Here is a 17,708-nt window from a genome sequence, read left to right on the forward strand (position 1 = left end):
CCTCCGCCACTTGGCTGCGCCTAGAAATCCTGTCCATAAAAATTATGAACAGAACCGGAGACAAAGGGCAGCCCTGGCAGAGCCCATCACCCACCGGGAACGAGTCCGACTTATTGCCGGCAATGCGAACCAAGCTCTTGCAACGGTTGTATAGGGATCGAATGGCCCGTAGCAATGGGCCAGACACCCCATATTCCCGCAACACCTCCCACAGGACACCCCGAGGGACACGGTCGAATGCCTTCTCCAAGTCCACAAAACACATGTAGACTGGTTGGGCAAACTCCCATGCACCCTCAAGTATCCTGGAGAGGATAAAGAGCTGGTCCAGTGTTCCGCGACCAGGACGAAAACCGCATTGTTCCTCCTGTATCCGAGGTTCGACTAACGGACGAACTCTCCTTTCCAGCACCCTGGCATAGACTTTCCCAGGGAGGCTGAGGAGTGTGATCCCCCTGTAGTTGGAACACACCCTCCGGTCACCCTTCTTAAAGATGGGGACCACCACCCCGGTCTGCCAGTCCACAGGTACTGCCCCTGATCTCCACGCAACATTGCAGAGGCGTGTCAACCAGGACAGCCCTACAACGTCCAGAGCCTTCAGGAACTCGGGGCGGACCTCATCAACACCAGGGGCTCTGCCACCAAGGAGTTGTTTAACTGCCTCAGTGACCTCGCCCCCGGAAATTGGCAGGTCATTCCCCTCATCCCCAGACTCTGCTTCCTCCTCGGAAGACGTGTCAGTGGGATTAAGGAGGTCCTCGAAGTATTCCTTCCACCGCCTGACAATTTTCTCAGTCGACGTCAGCAGCACTCCGCCAGCACTATACACAGTGCAGGTAGAGCACCGCTTTCCCCTCCTGAGACGTCTGACGGTTTGCCAGAATCTCTTCGAGGCAGTCCGAAAGTCTTTTTCCATGGCCTCTCCGAACTCCTCCCACACCCGAGTTTTTGCTTCAGCCACTGCCCGAGCCGCATTCCGCTTGGCCTGTCGATACCTGTCGGCTGCCTCCGGAGTCCCACAGGCTAACCAAGCCCGATAGGACTCCTTCTTCAGCCTGGTGGCTCCCTTCACCTCTGGTGTCCACCATTTGGTTCGGGGATTACCACCACGGCAGGCACCAACCACCTTGCGGCCGCAGCTCAATGCAGCAGCTTGGGCAATGGAGACGCTGAACATGGTCCATTCGGACTCAATGTCCCCAGTCTCCCTCGGAATGCTGTTGAAGCTCTGCTGGAGGTGTGCGTTGAAGATCTCGCGGACTGGGGCCTCTGCTAGACGTTCCCAGCACACCCTCAGTACGCGTTTAGGTGCACCAGGTCTGTCCAGCGTCCTCCCCCGCCACCTGATCCAACTCACCACCAGGTGGTGATCAGTTGACAGCTCAGCCCCTCTCTTTACCCGAGTGTCCAGAACATATGGTCGCAGGTCTGCTGATACGATTACAAAATCGATCATCGACCTACGGCCTAGAGCGTCCTGGTGCCACGTGCACTTATGGACACTCCTATGTTCGAACAAGGTGTTCGTTATGGCCAAACTGTGATTAGCACAGAAGTCCAATAACAAAGCACCGCTCGGGTTCAGATCAGGGAGGCCGTTCCTCCCAATCACGCCCCTCCAGGTCTCGCTGTCGTTACCCACGTGAGCATTGAAGTCTCCCAGCAGGACAACAGAGTCTCCAGGTGGAGCACCCTCCAGCACCCCCCCCCCCCCCCCCCCCCGGGACTCTAAGAAGGCTGGGTACTCTGAACTGCCACTCGGCGCATAAGCGCAGATGACAGTCAGGACCCGTTCCCCGACCCTAAGGCGCAGGGAACAAACCCTCTCGTCCACCGGGAAAAACCCCAACGTACCGGCAGCAAGCCGAGGGGATATTAGAATACCCACCCCAGCCCGCCGCCTCTCACCAGGGGCAACTCCAGACTGAGACAGAGTCCAGCCCCTCTCCAGGAGACTGGTTCCAGAGCCCAAGCCATGCGTAGAGGTGAGCCCGACTATATCTAGCCGGTACCTCTCAACCTCACGCACTAACTCAGGCTCCTTCCCCACCAGAGAGGTGACATTCCATGTCCCTATTGCCAGTCTTGGCAGCCGGGGGTCAGTCCGCCAGGGCCTCCGCTCCTGGCTGCCACCCGGCACACAATGCACCCGACCCCTATGGCGCCTCCTGCGGGTGATGGGCCTGCGGGAGGATGGGCCCATGTCTCCTCTTCGGGCTGTGCCCGGCCGGGCCCCATGGACTAAGGCCCGGCCACCAGACGCTCGCCCTCGGGCACCCTCCCCGGGCCTGGCTCCAGGGTGGGGCCCCGGTAACCCTATCCCGGGCAGGGTAAACTGTTCCCTCGGTGTCCTTTTCATAAGGGTCTTATGAATCGCTCTTTGTCTGGTCCCTCACCCAGGGCCAGTTTGCCATGGGAGACCCTACCAGGGGGCAAAAGCCCCCAGACAACATAGCCCCTGGGATCCCTGGGACACACAAACCCCTCCACCACGATAAGGTAGCGATTCAAGGAGGGGCTAAAAGTATGGTGCGTAATATAATCAAAATGAGCCTTTAGATTTACACACATTATAGCAACAATCTGAACTATTTATTAGACACTAGTTCAGACAAATCAGCTACTTACCAAAGACAGCCTGTCATATAATCTTCTCCTGTGCACCTCACAGACTGTCTGTTCAGAGAACCTGACACATTATCTGGATGAAATATTACAGTCTAGCCTGAACCCACAGTGAGTGGAGCTCTGCAGCTGTGTACAGCTGTACACCAGTGAGTGATGCGCACTCACTGCCAACAACATAAAGGCATTTTATATTGGTGCACATTTTGTAAAATTACGTTTACTCAATTGAATAAGAAACAATTAATTTTTTTCTTAGGAATGATGTGTGCTTCTCATTATGATGATTTTTTTTAAATCATAGAAGCTATGTGATACTGCACAATCCACTTCCCTGGATCCAACATTTTACAGGGTGCGCAAGGACAATAGAAAAGACATGAAAAGTGACAAATGATGCCACCTTAGAGCCATTCCTAAGTGACCAAAATTAATAACAATAACAACAAAAAGAAAACATGCTTTTTAAGCCAGCATTACTTGTTCTATGTAGACAGGTGTCTAAATCAGTGTCACTACTGAGAACAGGAAGGCTGTGCAGAGGGTAATTTACTGCCAAAAAACGAGTGGCTACTACCCCTGGAGGCAGCCCATGATCACAAGCTCCTCCAGTCTCAGGAAAACCAGGGCCATCACGGGTGACACCTTGCACCCTGCCAAACACCTGTTTTATGTTTGACCTGCTACCTCGTGTCAGCACCTCAGGTCACTCAGGTCCTGCACCTCCAGACTCACAAACAGCTTCTTTGACCATACATTTTATACAGCTTAAGCACATTATCTACCTCACATTTATGGTGAGTTAAGAATTAATAGTTAAGCTAACATGTATGTCTTTGGGAGGAAGCTGGGGTGGCTACCAGCTGTGAGGCAGTATACTGCACCATCTCGCCGTTCAAATTTCCCAACTCTAAATGTCAGCCTTGACAACCAAGAGATAGGGCTAAAAGTGATGACTGGTAATGGGCCTTTGTGTTGTCAGTATCTTACAAGGTTTGACCTCTGAACACTGAGTCAAAGATGATAAGAATCTTTATGTTATCCAATGAGTGAATTCTCATTGGACATGCAGTGTTTTATGACTGATATGTAAACAGGCAGTAAAACATTATTGTGCAGTTTACTACTACAAAATGGAAAGTCATCGTCAACAGCAGCACAATTCCCACAAGTGCCAACCTAATTTATAATCCATTTATTTCACACATTGAGAGGACTTGATTGTGGCAGAAGGGGAGGTCGTAGTTAAATGCTGATAGTCACCTCTCTTTGTCATTCACAGGAGATTCAGCAAACCAGACAAGCTCAGTTTAAACAGGGCTTTGCTAATTCACAACTGAACTGCCACTGAAGACTGAGATCAGGGTTTATTCAACAACTGGACTTGTTCCACTCTGCCATTTTGTTCACATCTATCTGTAGGACGTCTTTGCAATGGGAAAAACCTGCAGAGTCAGTACTCTGTGTGTTTTGTGTGTAATCTTAGCCTTGGTCTCCATAGCAACCATTGTCACATTGTGGACTCTTGCCCTGACAGATCATGGTGATGTTACAGCTCCTTGGGACAGGTAGGATATTAATTGGCAAAAACATACCTTTTATTGTTTTTATTACCATTTTGTAACCAGGGACCTTATAATTACTGCAACCTAGTCTAGCTGAATTAATGATTTCTGAAATGGAAGAACTAAAAAAAATGGTTTGATGTAAACAAATTATCTTTGAACTTGACAGAAACTAAATTTATGATTTTTGGAAATTGGGTAAAAGACGAGGAAGTAACTCTGTCCATTGATGGAGTTCCGATTGAGAGAGTTACCGTTTTTTGGGGGTAGTATTGAATGATAAATTAACATGGAAATCTCATATTGAACATGTTAGAAAAAAGATGTTTAAAAATATTTCTATTTTGGATAATGTCAGATATATACTAGATTATAAGGCAATGCGTATTTTATATTTCTCACTATTTTTCTCCTATCTCAGTTATTGTGCTGAAGAGTGGGGGAATACATATGCAACTAATATAAATCCTCTATACTTGTTACAGAAGAAAAGTGGTACGAATGGTTCATAATGTTAAATATAGAGAACATACAAATAATCTGTTTATAAAATCGAATTTGTTGAAATTTGAAGACTTAGTGAAATTACTGACATTATTATTTATGTTCAAGGCAAGAAATAATACATTACCTCTTAAGTTACAAAGTTTGTCTGTATTGTGTTCAGGAAGTGGGGATAACAGAAGGACGTTTGACTTGAAGCATCAGTTTGCTAGGACCACACAAAGGCAATTGTGTCCGACAGTTAAGGGTATAAGAATATGGAATTCTCTTCAAGATAATCTTAGGAGTTGTACAAATATGCACCGTTTTAAAATGTGTTACATACTTAAAAGGGTAAATCAATATGAAGAACATGAAAGTAATTTGGGCTAAATGTGGAAGGAAAATTTTTCATTGCCATTTAGTGCTGTATATTGTGATTATACTGATTTGTTGTTAGTTTTGCATTGTTAAATAAAGATACATATTAGAGGGTTTTTTGGGTTGTTGGCGCCCTCTTGTAAGAATAATTAGATTGCAGATAGGGGGCAGGTGCTAATAAGAATTTATTCTTCTGCTCCTTTTTACCCATGGGTGCAGTGTTATATTAATGGGAAGGAGGATTTGTATGAAGGAAATGAAACACTGTTGAACCATGTGTGAAATAAATAAATAAATGAAATGGAATAAATGAAATTTAAATGTTTGTTTACGGTCATGTACTGTTTGAGGTGTTTATATATATTTTTAATATTTCTGTTATTTAGACATACTGAACAGGCATAATATCATGGTCACTTCCCTAATATTGCATTGGTTCCCTTTTTGCTACAAAAATAGGAACACAACTGTGATGCACCATGTATTCTAACACCTTTCTATCAGAACCAGCATTAACCTTTTGGTAATTTGAGCCTACTGGATCAGACAACACGGGCCAGCCTTCACAGCATGGATTAAATAGCCTTGACCAACCATGACCCTGTCACTAGTTCACCACTGTTCCTTCCTTGGACCACTTTTGATAAATACCACTGCAGACTGGGAACATCACAAGAGCTGCAGTTTTGGAGATACTCTGACCCAGTCGTCTCCCTATCATAATTTGGCATTTTTAAACTTGCTCAAATATTGATGCACAATCCTTTTTTCTGCTTGTAACACATCAACTTCAAGAACAAACATTTGTAAATGATCAAATATAAGTAAAACAAGCTGGATAGCAATGTCTGAAATAAGTCCTATTATTTTTGTGCTTATTCTCCTAAGCTACCGTCTCTCCATGGATGTGATTCCTGAGTACTACAACATCACCATATGGCCTCGTCTCAGTCCTGACCCAAACAATGGTCTCTACATTTTCACGGGTGAGTAAAACCTTACTGTACAAATAGTTCCCTGTGGCCTAAAGTAAGGTGTATAATATGAAGACTGACAGTGCATTGACTATCATTTTGTATTAATTATCTGTTCTTCATAGTGGTTGAAATGGTGTTTAGGTCCTTTATTTCAGCAAAAGTAGGATAGGGAATATCAATCTGTATTGAAATTCAAATCCTACTTCAGCAAAAACATTTTAATTATGACACACATTGGATGTTCAGAATGTCATTCCCATCATGCATGTCTAGCACGAGGACCCTAGAGTGTGTTGTAATCAGCACCAAAAGAACCAAGCCACATCAGATAAGCTGTCTGAGTATGTTTTTCTTATGCACTGTATGAAGTTGATATGTCAGTATGTGGTTATAAAGTGACAATGATTATGTGCATTATTCACACAAATATGTATAGCATCTGAGCACATGGTAGTATGCTTAGCAAGCTAGCAAACTAGACCATTAACACAATGCTAACAAGGGAAATACATTAGCATAGAAAAAAAAACTTGCTGAATTAGAACCCCTCTGAAAGTATTCAAAGTGAATGACCAAGCACTTTTCATACAAGAAGTCACATAGTTAAAACAGCAGCAGCAGAGATGGTTGTGGTGTATGACTAGCATGTTTATTTTGAAAACAAGGCTTATCTGTTCTTGCATATAGTCATTAATGTGTGTAATTATAAATGCTGATTTGTAGTTATCTTCACTCACATGTAACATTGTGTTTTACAGTTATCTCCAGTAAGCATCACAAGGTTATACTATGGTAATAATAGGTTGAGATGTGATGTTTGAGATAAAATTAAAGGGTAAATTTGTAGATAATATTTTTTTTTATTGGATGAGAAAATTGTGCCATTTTCTTAAGAGGGAAAATATATCAAAATAGCCTGTATTTCTATAGCGCTTTACTAGTCCCAAAGGACCCCAAAGCACTTTACACATTCAGTCATCTACCCATTCATACACACATTCACACACTGGTGATGGCAAGCTACATTGTAGCCACAGCCGCCCTGGGGCGCACTGAGAGAGTTCAGAGCTGTGTTGAAGGCTGATGCTTAATGGGTAAATGGGTCTAACGGTAGAGATGATATAGACACATGTCATCCTTAAAATACTCAGTGCTGTAGATCAGTTTACCCTAAAATATATAAAGCTCATACAAATCTAAAACAGTAATGTGCAGACAGTAATGTAGCAGTAATATTCATAAAATTTAAACCAAAAAGTAAGGCAACACATCTTTGCAACATCCCTGAACCCATCCCAGCAGAAGAAGGAGGACACCCAGATGGGTTGTCATGGAAGGCGCAGCAAACGATAGGCTCAGTAGGCATCCCCACTCCCCACATCCCACCACGGTGCAGGAAGAAGTCGGCCTGGGGCCCACAATGTCATCGCCCTGGAAGACCAAGTAGTCCGGGGCAGAACCCTCAACACAAAGAGTAGACTGGAGTGTGCAGATGAGTTCCAAGGCTCATCTGTACACTGCGTCACAACACCAGACATTTCTTCAGTTACAGACAGTAAAGGGACTGGTCTGGGTCCAAGACAAGCTGCACCCGGCAACAGGTGCTCCCTTTTCTGGACACCCCACCCCACCCAATTGGCCTACGGGCACCCATGAGTCCTGGAGGCACAGATCAGACATCTCAACGTGAGCTGACCCACACCACATGGTGAGGTGGCCAGACCAACTCATCGCAAGGAGAGACCCAGCCAGAGACTAGACAACCACGGGCACCGGGGCCTCAGACCTATCACCTGGCCCTGCCCAGATCAGGCCAGCCACCCTAGCCAGGAGCCAACCTCTGCCACCACAAGCACCCCAGCCCCACTACCTTACTAATGCTTAATAGTCTTGATATATGATCAATCATCCAGGTAAAGAAATCCCAAAAAATTGATTCTGGACGTCCAGATGAACAGAAGAAACTTTTAGGGAATGCCTTAATAGTGTGTCATTATTATAAAGGGTTACCTTCAAATGTTTTATTCACTGTTATTAGTGATTTATTTTCTCTGTATCTGCATTTAGGTTTCTCTACTATACTTTTATTTCCGCAGAGATTTCATTGGTGCCTGTGTTAAACTACCGCTGCAATGGAGGTTGCATTAATATAAGTTAGCATTTTTCTTTTTTTCATGTGTTTCAGGCCAGTCCACTGTGCAGTTTGAGTGTGTGAAAGAAACAAATTTGATACTGATTCATTCCAGTCAACTGAGCTACACCAGGCAAGACAACAAACACATGGCCAGTGTCACCACTGCAGGTACCATCAAAGTCTTGATACAAAGTAAAGTAACAATTCTTAATTTTATTAGGATCTCAGAAATCATTTTACTAGTTCTGCAGTTAATACTATTGCATACATAAAACTGTGAGAGCAGCAGAAGATGTATTGAGTTACAGATGTTTTCAAAGATATTATTACCTTTCTGATATTAACAAATTAAGTATTGCTGTAGGATAACACATTTTAAAAAATCAAAATTTTGAAGAAAAAACTCATTTATGCATGTTTAGCTTTTGTTTGTGAAGGTTCTCAGTCATCCAGATCATTGTAGTCTAAGGAGCTGCGTCTGGACTTCTTTAAGTTTCTTGAAGACGTTTCAGCTCTCATCCGAGAAGCTTCTTCAGATCTAAGAGCAAGCCCTATTGGGAGTGTCCCTAAGAGGGCTGTGGACCCCCTATTGATCCTCTGCCTAATCACCAGTGTTGGTCAAGTTACTTGAAAAAAGTAATCAGTAACTAATTACTGATTACTTCCCCAAAAAGTAATCCTGTTACTTTACTGATTACTTATTTTCAAAAGTAATTAATTACTTAGTTACTTAGTTACTTTTTAAAAACACGATTTTCAACCTGAAGAGGTGATAAAGTGATAGATCTTTCAGCCCAATTCTACTTTTTCTACATAATCCATCATACAAAATGTAATCAAATGGAAAAATCTCTTTTTTTAACTTGTTTTATTAGTTTTAATCTTTTAACTTTATGCATCAAGCAAAAATTTAATTATATGCACCATTCTCTGAGTTGAATAAATTAGTTTAACATTTAAACCTATTTTCTACACATTCCAGCACATAACATAAAATATTCTTTTGTGTTTACACTCACTCTTTCAAATAGATGCAAGTAAAACACAGCAGAAAATAAATAAAATGAAAGACTAGCGGTCCTGTTGCTCTATTTTCACCTGTAAAGCAAGAGTGGGGTAGGCGGAGGTTTACCCTGGTGCAGGTGTGCTGCAGCGGTCAGTTGAAGAATCCACGAGTTTCTCTGTGAGTTTCCCATTACGTCAGTGCTTGTTTAGGGGGTTTTTTTGCTGTAAAAAGAAGTTTTCTTCCCACGCACAACGGACGCTAATGTTTTTGTCACTTTTTATGGAATCAAACTCAAAGTAAGGTCAGTACTTCCACGCTTTAAACGCTGCAGGCTCATACTCTCTCCCGCACTCGATATATTATCCATTGTTGATCTGCACACAGCTGTTTTCACTAACGGCGCACTCGCTTACGTCACTGTTGTGAGACATTCTCGCAAAAAATCACGGTTTTAGTAACGCAGTAACGCAGTGTTCCTACGGGAATGTAACAGTAATCTAATTACCGTTTTTGCAATAGTAATCCCTTACTTTACTCGTTACTCGAAAAAGTAATCAGATTACAGCAACGCGTTACAAGTAATGGGCACCATCTCTGCTAATCACAAGAGCCAAAGTGTGCAAATGGGTGTGTGTGTGTGTGTGTCCAAGAACGGGTCTCCAGCACCAGGCACCGACGTGGTCCACGCCTAATGGCTGAAGAAGCTGACTGCACTCCATAAGCATCTGCAGTACAAATAAACCAGCTGCTAGTCGATGATAGACACCCAGAATGGCTAACTGTAGGGCGGACAGTCCTGATCCCCAAGGACACCAGAAGGGACTGGTCCCATCCAACTACCAGCCAATAACCGGCCTCAGTACCACATGGATGCTCCTCTCAGGCATCATAGCAGCTAAGATGAATAGGCACATGGCACAATACATGAGAGGGGCACAGAAAGGGATTGGCAAGAATACCAGAGGAGCAAATCACCAGCCACTAGTAGATAGAGCAGTTGCCTGAGACTGCAAGACTAGGCTGACCAACCTTGCACTGCCTGGATTGATTAGGCCTATGACTCGATGTCCCACACCTGGATCCTGGAATTCCTAGAATTGTACTAGATCAACAGGAACATAAGAGGCTACGTTAGCAACTCTATGGGGATGTGGTATACAACACTAGAGGCCAACTTCAAGCCCATAGCACAGGTTGCAAACAAGTGCAGGATCTACCAAGGAGATCCTCTGTCCCCACTGCTGTACTGCATAGGCCTGAATAGGGATGGGTACCGGTATTTTTTTTGTATCGAAAAAATATCGAACCGTGACACCAAAGTATCGAACCGAACCGTGAATTTTGTGTATCGTTGCAATATATATATATATATTAGAGATGGACCGATCCGATATTACGTATCGGTATCGGTCCGATACTGACCTAAATTACTGGATCGGATATCGGAGAAAAATAAAAAATGTAATCCGATCCATTAAATATCACGAAAGCACCTCACAAAACTTGCAACATGCCGTAACTCACCTCAGAACGTTAGCACGTCGGAGCAGTATGCATCACGTGATAGAGCGGCTGTGGTGGTCTGGATAGCATTTGGAGCTTCGCTAGCAACCCGGCATTTCATCTCCAACAAAGTTATCCCCGAGAGAAGTAAAGCAAGTGTGCAAGTCCATCTCTGAATGTTTGTAAAGCATTCCTGCGTTAAGCTTAACAAGCGATATATGGAGCGACTGCCTCTTCTTGCTGCTACTTCAATCATGAAACTGCTTAATGATCAGCTGATCGGCTTTTCTGTCGCGAGTCCGTCTCTCTTGTTTGTTTTTGGCCCACTTTGCACCAGAAAGAGGAAACCAGCGGCTGAACAACAGCAGCACGTTTAAGCTTGATAAGCTGTTGTTAGAATGTATTTAATATTACTTTCTACTCGAGGATCTTTTTCTACGTAGCTGACGCTGGTAACTGTGCAGGGGCGGATCTAGCAAAGTTTAGCCAGGGGGGCCGATAGGGCATTAACAGGGAAAAGGGGGCACAAAGACATACTTTTCTTTCTTATTCTCATTTAAAATGTCTAGCTTTTAATAAATAATTATCTGACACCCAAAGTTTTAATTTGATGTAAAAGGAATAGAAGTTAATTACTGTATAAAGTGACTATTAAGTCTAATATATATACCCTAGTAAGCTATAGTACTTTTTCCTTTGGGAAGGTACCATCTGTGCAGTCTGCAATTTTGTTGAAGAAAGATCCATCCATCCATCCATCTATCCATCCATGAAAAATAATTGATTTCTGTGCATTTTTTTTCACACTGCATCAAATTAAGGTTGATTACATCGATTAAGCATCATGAGGTGAAGCGTGAGGGGTGGTTCCCTATTTTTTATTTATTTATTTTTGTTGTTGCTGGGAGTTGGAACCCTATTAGTTAGGTTGCTTAATATTTACGCTAAGTACTCTTTAAAATACCAGAATAGGGAGGATGGTGTTTATTAGATTGATCAGTATTGCTGAACTATGAAATATTTTTTTTGCATACAGGTATAACAGAATAGCTTTAGTGTAGTTGTTGTTTTAAACTTGAGTATGAACTTATACAAAATGCAGAAAGATATTTAAAAAAACAGTTTTGTTGATTAAAAAACACTATATCGGATTCATATCGGTATCGGCAGATATCCAAATGTATGATATCGGTATCGGTATCGGACATAAAAAAGTGGTATCGTGCCATCTCTAATATATATATATATATATTACGGGTGCAACGATATTCGTATCGATATTGAACCGTTCGATACAGTGCTTTCGGTTCGGTACGCATATGTATCGAACAATACAACATTTGTAATTTATTTTATCCATGTTGTAAGGAGAGCTTAACTTCTGTCTCGCTAGCTTGCCCTGCGCTCACTGAATCTGCGTTCGACTACTCCGCCTAGGCTGCACTGTCGAGCGCAGATCCACTGAGCGCTCAACACAGACAGCATAGTCAGAAGGAAGAGCGCAGGGCAAGCTAGCAAGACAGAAGTTAACCTTTCCTTGCAACATGGACCTCCCCCACCCTCATTCAGATCTGGCATTTGGAATTATTTTGGTTTTCATGTGACGTATGACCCTGAAGGTAAGCGAGTCATGGACTAAAGTAAAACAGTATGTTGGATGTGCCACGCAATGCTCAATTACATGGGTGGGAACTAGTGTGTTAGCGCAGTTAGCTCGTTAACGTGTTGGCCATCTAGCCCCATGCACGGGGCGATCGGCGGTAGCTCGTTAACGGAGATTTGCCGTGTTGTGGCGTTAAGGTCATTTCAATGAGATTAACCTGAAAGCACTAGTGGGAACACAACGAATATGACTGCACATTTATGCCGACATCCTCCTAGTGCAAAGACAAAAACAACAAGCATGCTACTAACTTTAGCCGAGTCATTTAGACAGCTGTTAGCACATGATTCTCCTTATGCTGCTGAGAATATAGCCCAGAAGAAGCGGATAGTATAGCTTTTATTTTGGAAAGAGACATTTCTCTGTAATAAACTCTCTTTTCCAAAGATGAGTGATTCCTCAATCAGATACAGGGCTCGCAATATCGCTAGCCCGACGTCCTGGGGCTAGCGATTTTTTCAGTCGGGCTACCAAAATCTATCTCTTCCCTGCCCGTCGGGCTATTGTAGGAAGGAAAAATATATGTCAATGCTTTTACATTCTTTCAGAAATGTAGCTGGGTAATTATGTCATTGGCATCGGTGAGCCACTGTCAATATGTGACATATTGAAATCGCGTTTGAATTTGCGCTTGTTTTTTTGCTTTCACTTTGCAATCGTGCGAACTGTGTATAGAGAGCGACAGCACTGATCTGTGAGTGATGATAATTTGTGCACCAATTCCTCTGACATCGTCTTATTAATCGTTAGCTTACTATGCAAACATGACAAGTGAAATCTCCCGCAGCAAGCTTAAACATGTGAGAGGTTGATCGCGCAGAGAATCGCTGACCGTTATGTGAGTGCGTGTGTAAAAGCAGCAGGATTTATATTTCAGTTCTGCTGAGCCAAATAAGACAGGTCAGGGTGAAGAAGTGACAGCCAAAGAAAAGCTTACCACAAAACGGAGAAGTTATGACAAATCAGACTATAAGGCAAAAAGAAAGTGCAGCTTTATGGTTTCATGGACAAAATAATTTCTGTGGCTGCAATATGACGAGCTAAATAAACAGGGCTGCACATAAGTGGTCCGCAGGTGCGCATTCGCTGTCAAAATAAAAAACACGCACAAGGGTTAGGGTTAAATTTAAAAACTGTACTTTTGAGTTAAAATATATATTTATAATTTTAATAAATGACAAATTAAAAAGGCATGAACATTTTTTTGTATCGAAAAAATATCGAACCGTGACACCAAAGTATCGAACCGAACCGAACCGTGAATTTTGTGTATCGTTGCACCCCTAAAAAAAAAAAAAAAAAATATATATATATATATATATATATATATATATATATATATATATATATATATATATGTATGTGTGTGTGTGTGTGTGTATATATCCACACATATATATATACACACATATATATATGTGTATATATATATATATATGTATATGTGTATATATGTGTATATATATATATATATATATATATATATATATATATATATATATATATATATATATATATATATATATATATATATATATACATATACACACACATATATATATATATATATATATATATATATATATATATATATATATATATATATATATATATATATATATATATACATATACACACACATATATATATATATATATATATATATATATATATATATATATATATATATATATATATATATATATATATATATATATATATATATATATATATATATATATATGTGTGTGTATATGTATATATATATATATATATATATATATATATATATATATATATATACATATATATATATATATATATATGTGTGTGTGTGTGTGTGTGTGTGTATATGTGTATATATATATATGTGTGTGTGTGTATATATATATATATATATATATATATATATATATATATATATATATATATATATATATATATATATTAGGGGTGCAACGATATTCGTATCGATATTGAACCGTTCGATACAGTGCTTTCGGTTCGGTACGCATATGTATCGAACAATACAACATTTGTAATTTATTTTATCAATTTTCCTTCTGACGATGCTGTCTGTGTTGAGCGCTCAGTGAATCTGTGTTCGACTACTCCGCCTAGGCTGCACTGTCGAGCGCAGATCCACTGAGCGCTCAACACAGACAGCATCGTCAGAAGGAAGAGCGCAGGGCAAGCTAGTGAGACAGAAGTTAAGCTCTCCTTGCAACAGGCAAATTGAACGTCATTCAGATCTGGCGTTTGGAATTATTTTGGTTTTCATGTGACGTATGACCCTGAAGGTAAGCGAGTCATGGACTAAAGTAAAACAGTATGTTGGATGTGCCATGCAATGCTCAATTACATTGGTGTGAACTAGTGTGTTAGCGCAGTTAGCTCGTTAACGTGTTGGCCGTCTAGCCCCATGCACAGAGCGATCGGCGGTAGCTCGTTAACGGAGATTTGCCGTGTTGTGGCGTTAAGGTCATTTCAACGAGATTAACCTGAAAGCACTAGTGGGAACACAACGAATATGACTGCACATTTACGCCGACATCATCCTAGTGCAAAGACAAGTGGAAGCAGACAAAAAAAAGCAAGCATGCCACTAACTTTAGCCGAGTCATTTAGACAGCTGTTAGCACATGATTCTCCTTATGCTGCTGAGAATATAGCCCAGAAGAAGCGGATAGTATAGCTTTTATTTTGGAAAGAGACATTTCTCTGTAATAAACTCTCTTTTCCAAAGATGAGTGATTCCTCAATCAGATACAGGGCTTGCAATATCGCTAGCCCGACGTCCCGGAGCTAGCGATTTTTTCAGTCGGGCTACCAAAATCTATCTCTTCCCTGCCCGTCGGGCTATTGTAGGAAAAATATATGTCAATGCTTTTGCATTCTTTCAGAAATGTAGCTGGGTAATTATGTCATTGGCATCGGTGAGCCACTGTCAATATGTGACATATTGAAGTCGCGTTTGAATTTGCGCTTGTGTATAGAGAGCGACAGCACTGATCTGTGAGTGATGATAATTTGTGCACCAATTCCTCTGACATCGTCTTATTAATCGTTAGCTTACTATGCAAACATGACAAGTGAAATCTCCCGCAGCTTAAACATGTGAGAGGTTGATCGTGCAGAGAATCGCTGAGCTTATTTGAGTGCGTGTGTAAAAGCATTTCAGTTCTGCTGAGCCAAATAAGACAGGTCAGGGTGAAGAAGTGACAGCCAAAGAAAAGCTTACCACAAAACGGAGAAGTTATGACAAATCAGACTATAAGGCAAAAAGAAAGTGCAGCTTTATGGTTTCATGGACAAAATAATTTCTGTGGCTGCAATATGACGAGCTAAATAACCAGGGCTGCACATAAGTGGTCCGCAGGTGCGCATTCGCTGTCAAAATAAAAAACACGCACAAGGGTTAGGGTTAAATTTAAAAACTGTACTTTTGAGTTAAAATATATATTTATAATTTTAATAAATGACAAATTAAAAAGGCATGAACATTTTTTTGTATCGAAAAAATATCGAACCGTGACACCAAAGTATCGAACCGAACCGAACCGTGAATTTTGTGTATCGTTGCACCCCTACTATATATATGTGTGTGTGTGTGTGTGTGTGTGTGTGTGTGTGTGTGTGTGTGTGTGTGTGTGTGTGTGTGTGTGTGTGTGTTGTTGTTACATTCTTGGAGATTATACAGAGAGACCATTAAAGATGTTTTGTTTTTTTTCTCTCCAGATGATGCAGCTGCTCTGATTATAGAATCAACATGGCTGCAGCCAGAAACACAGTATCTGGTTATCAACTTAAAAAGTAAATTACGTCAAGGACAGAAGTATCAGCTGTACACTGAGTTCACTGGAGAACTAGCTGATGACTTGTCAGGGTTTTACAGGAGTGAGTATGAAGAAGATGGATTACAAAAGTAAGTCCTCTTTGTGTCCTTCTATGGCTGGATTTGTTTCACTGGTGTCATTTTAAACCTCTACAGTCTCACTATTTGCATGTGTGGAATTTTGATCATTTACAGGATAGTTGCCACCTCTCAGATGCATCCAACTTATGCCAGGAAGACCTTTCCTTGTTTTGATGAGCCAGCTTTGAAAGCTATTTTCCATATAACGCTCATTCACCCGCCTGGAACAGTAGCCCTTTCAAATGGCATGGAAAGAGGTCAGTGTACCTAAACACAGTGTCAAGATCTGCAACAGCAGATCATAAGGAGCACAGAAGAGGATCCAAATAAAGACGCATAGACACAGGAGACAACAGAAGCTGAGTCGTTTATTTAGGCTGGTAGACAACTGTGACAATACAAAAACATGAGGGCGATTAGGGAAAGTAGAGAGACATGGGAACAGAGCTGGAGCAAACTACACATAACGAGACAGGGAGAACAACACTGAATACAATGCATATGAGACAAGGAATACCAAAGTAAAACAGTAAACACGGCAGAGATAGAGACGAGGAGCCAAGATCCACAAAAATGTCCATGGAAGAGAACACAAAGCACATGATAGACAGACATGTCCAAGTGCCAGGGGACTAGAGATGGTAAAGACATGAGAGACAGAGAGAGAGAGAGAGAACAAACAGAGACGTCTGAGGAAAAAGGTAAATAACTAGAGGGCACGACTAACTCTCACTGGAGACACCGGACAAGACAAAGACAAAAGGAACTTAAAAGAAAGGAAACCAGAAATACAAATAAACTGAGAGACAACAAAGGAACTAAACTCAAGACTAAATGGTACAAAACTTGGACTTAAATCATCTTTATCATGCAAGGAAAGAGTCACGAAACCAAAATAAACTCAAAACACTGGATTAAAGACCCAGGACCATGACACACAGTTCAAATAACACAGTTCTAAGTGTTTTTAGTTTTAATTCTGTTGAATGCATGTGATGCATTCGGCGTTAGCATAAACCCTTTAGATTCAAAGTAATTTAGACGACTGCCAGACACAACCTAGACCTGGTGCTACAATTTGTGCTACGGAGAAATTTGCAGTCATGTGTTTAACTAAATGTCAATTATGAAAAAAGTTAATATCTTAAAGCTCTGTCATAATGACCAAATGCTGTAGCCAAAAGAAGTCCGTTTTCTTAATACAGCTTCGCTCTTTAACTCTAAAACTTAAAAATAAAAAATCTTCGTGCTGCATGTGTTGATCAGATTAATTATGAGCTTCAGAATCAATAACCTATAACCTTACTAAATAGTAATTTAACAGAATAGCTCATATAAATATTCATGAATTTTTAGGAAATTTGACTAGCTGCTGGAAAAAGGTTCCTCAACTAGACTACTTTAGTTTTAATTCTGTTGGATTCACATGATGTAGCTATAAAAGACTAATAT

General features: G+C 41.3%; 1 protein-coding gene across 1 annotated transcript in view; it reads left to right on the forward strand.

The window, feature by feature from the left end:
* The first annotated feature begins 5,958 nt into the window (after positions 1-5,958).
* LOC113026276 (aminopeptidase N-like) overlaps positions 5,959-17,708 on the forward strand; it is a 35,226-nt gene continuing 23,476 nt past the window's right edge. Inside the window, exons 1-5 of the mRNA XM_080303295.1 lie at positions 5,959-6,043; positions 7,431-7,546; positions 8,189-8,336; positions 16,079-16,265; positions 16,371-16,513. Coding sequence (XP_080159421.1) covers positions 5,959-6,043; positions 7,431-7,546; positions 8,189-8,336; positions 16,079-16,265; positions 16,371-16,513 — 679 coding nt within the window. The remainder of the gene's footprint in view (positions 6,044-7,430; positions 7,547-8,188; positions 8,337-16,078; positions 16,266-16,370; positions 16,514-17,708) is intronic.

This window comes from Astatotilapia calliptera, chromosome 7 (genome assembly GCF_964374335.1).
Source record: "Astatotilapia calliptera chromosome 7, fAstCal68.1, whole genome shotgun sequence".
NCBI lineage: Eukaryota > Metazoa > Chordata > Actinopteri > Cichliformes > Cichlidae > Astatotilapia > Astatotilapia calliptera.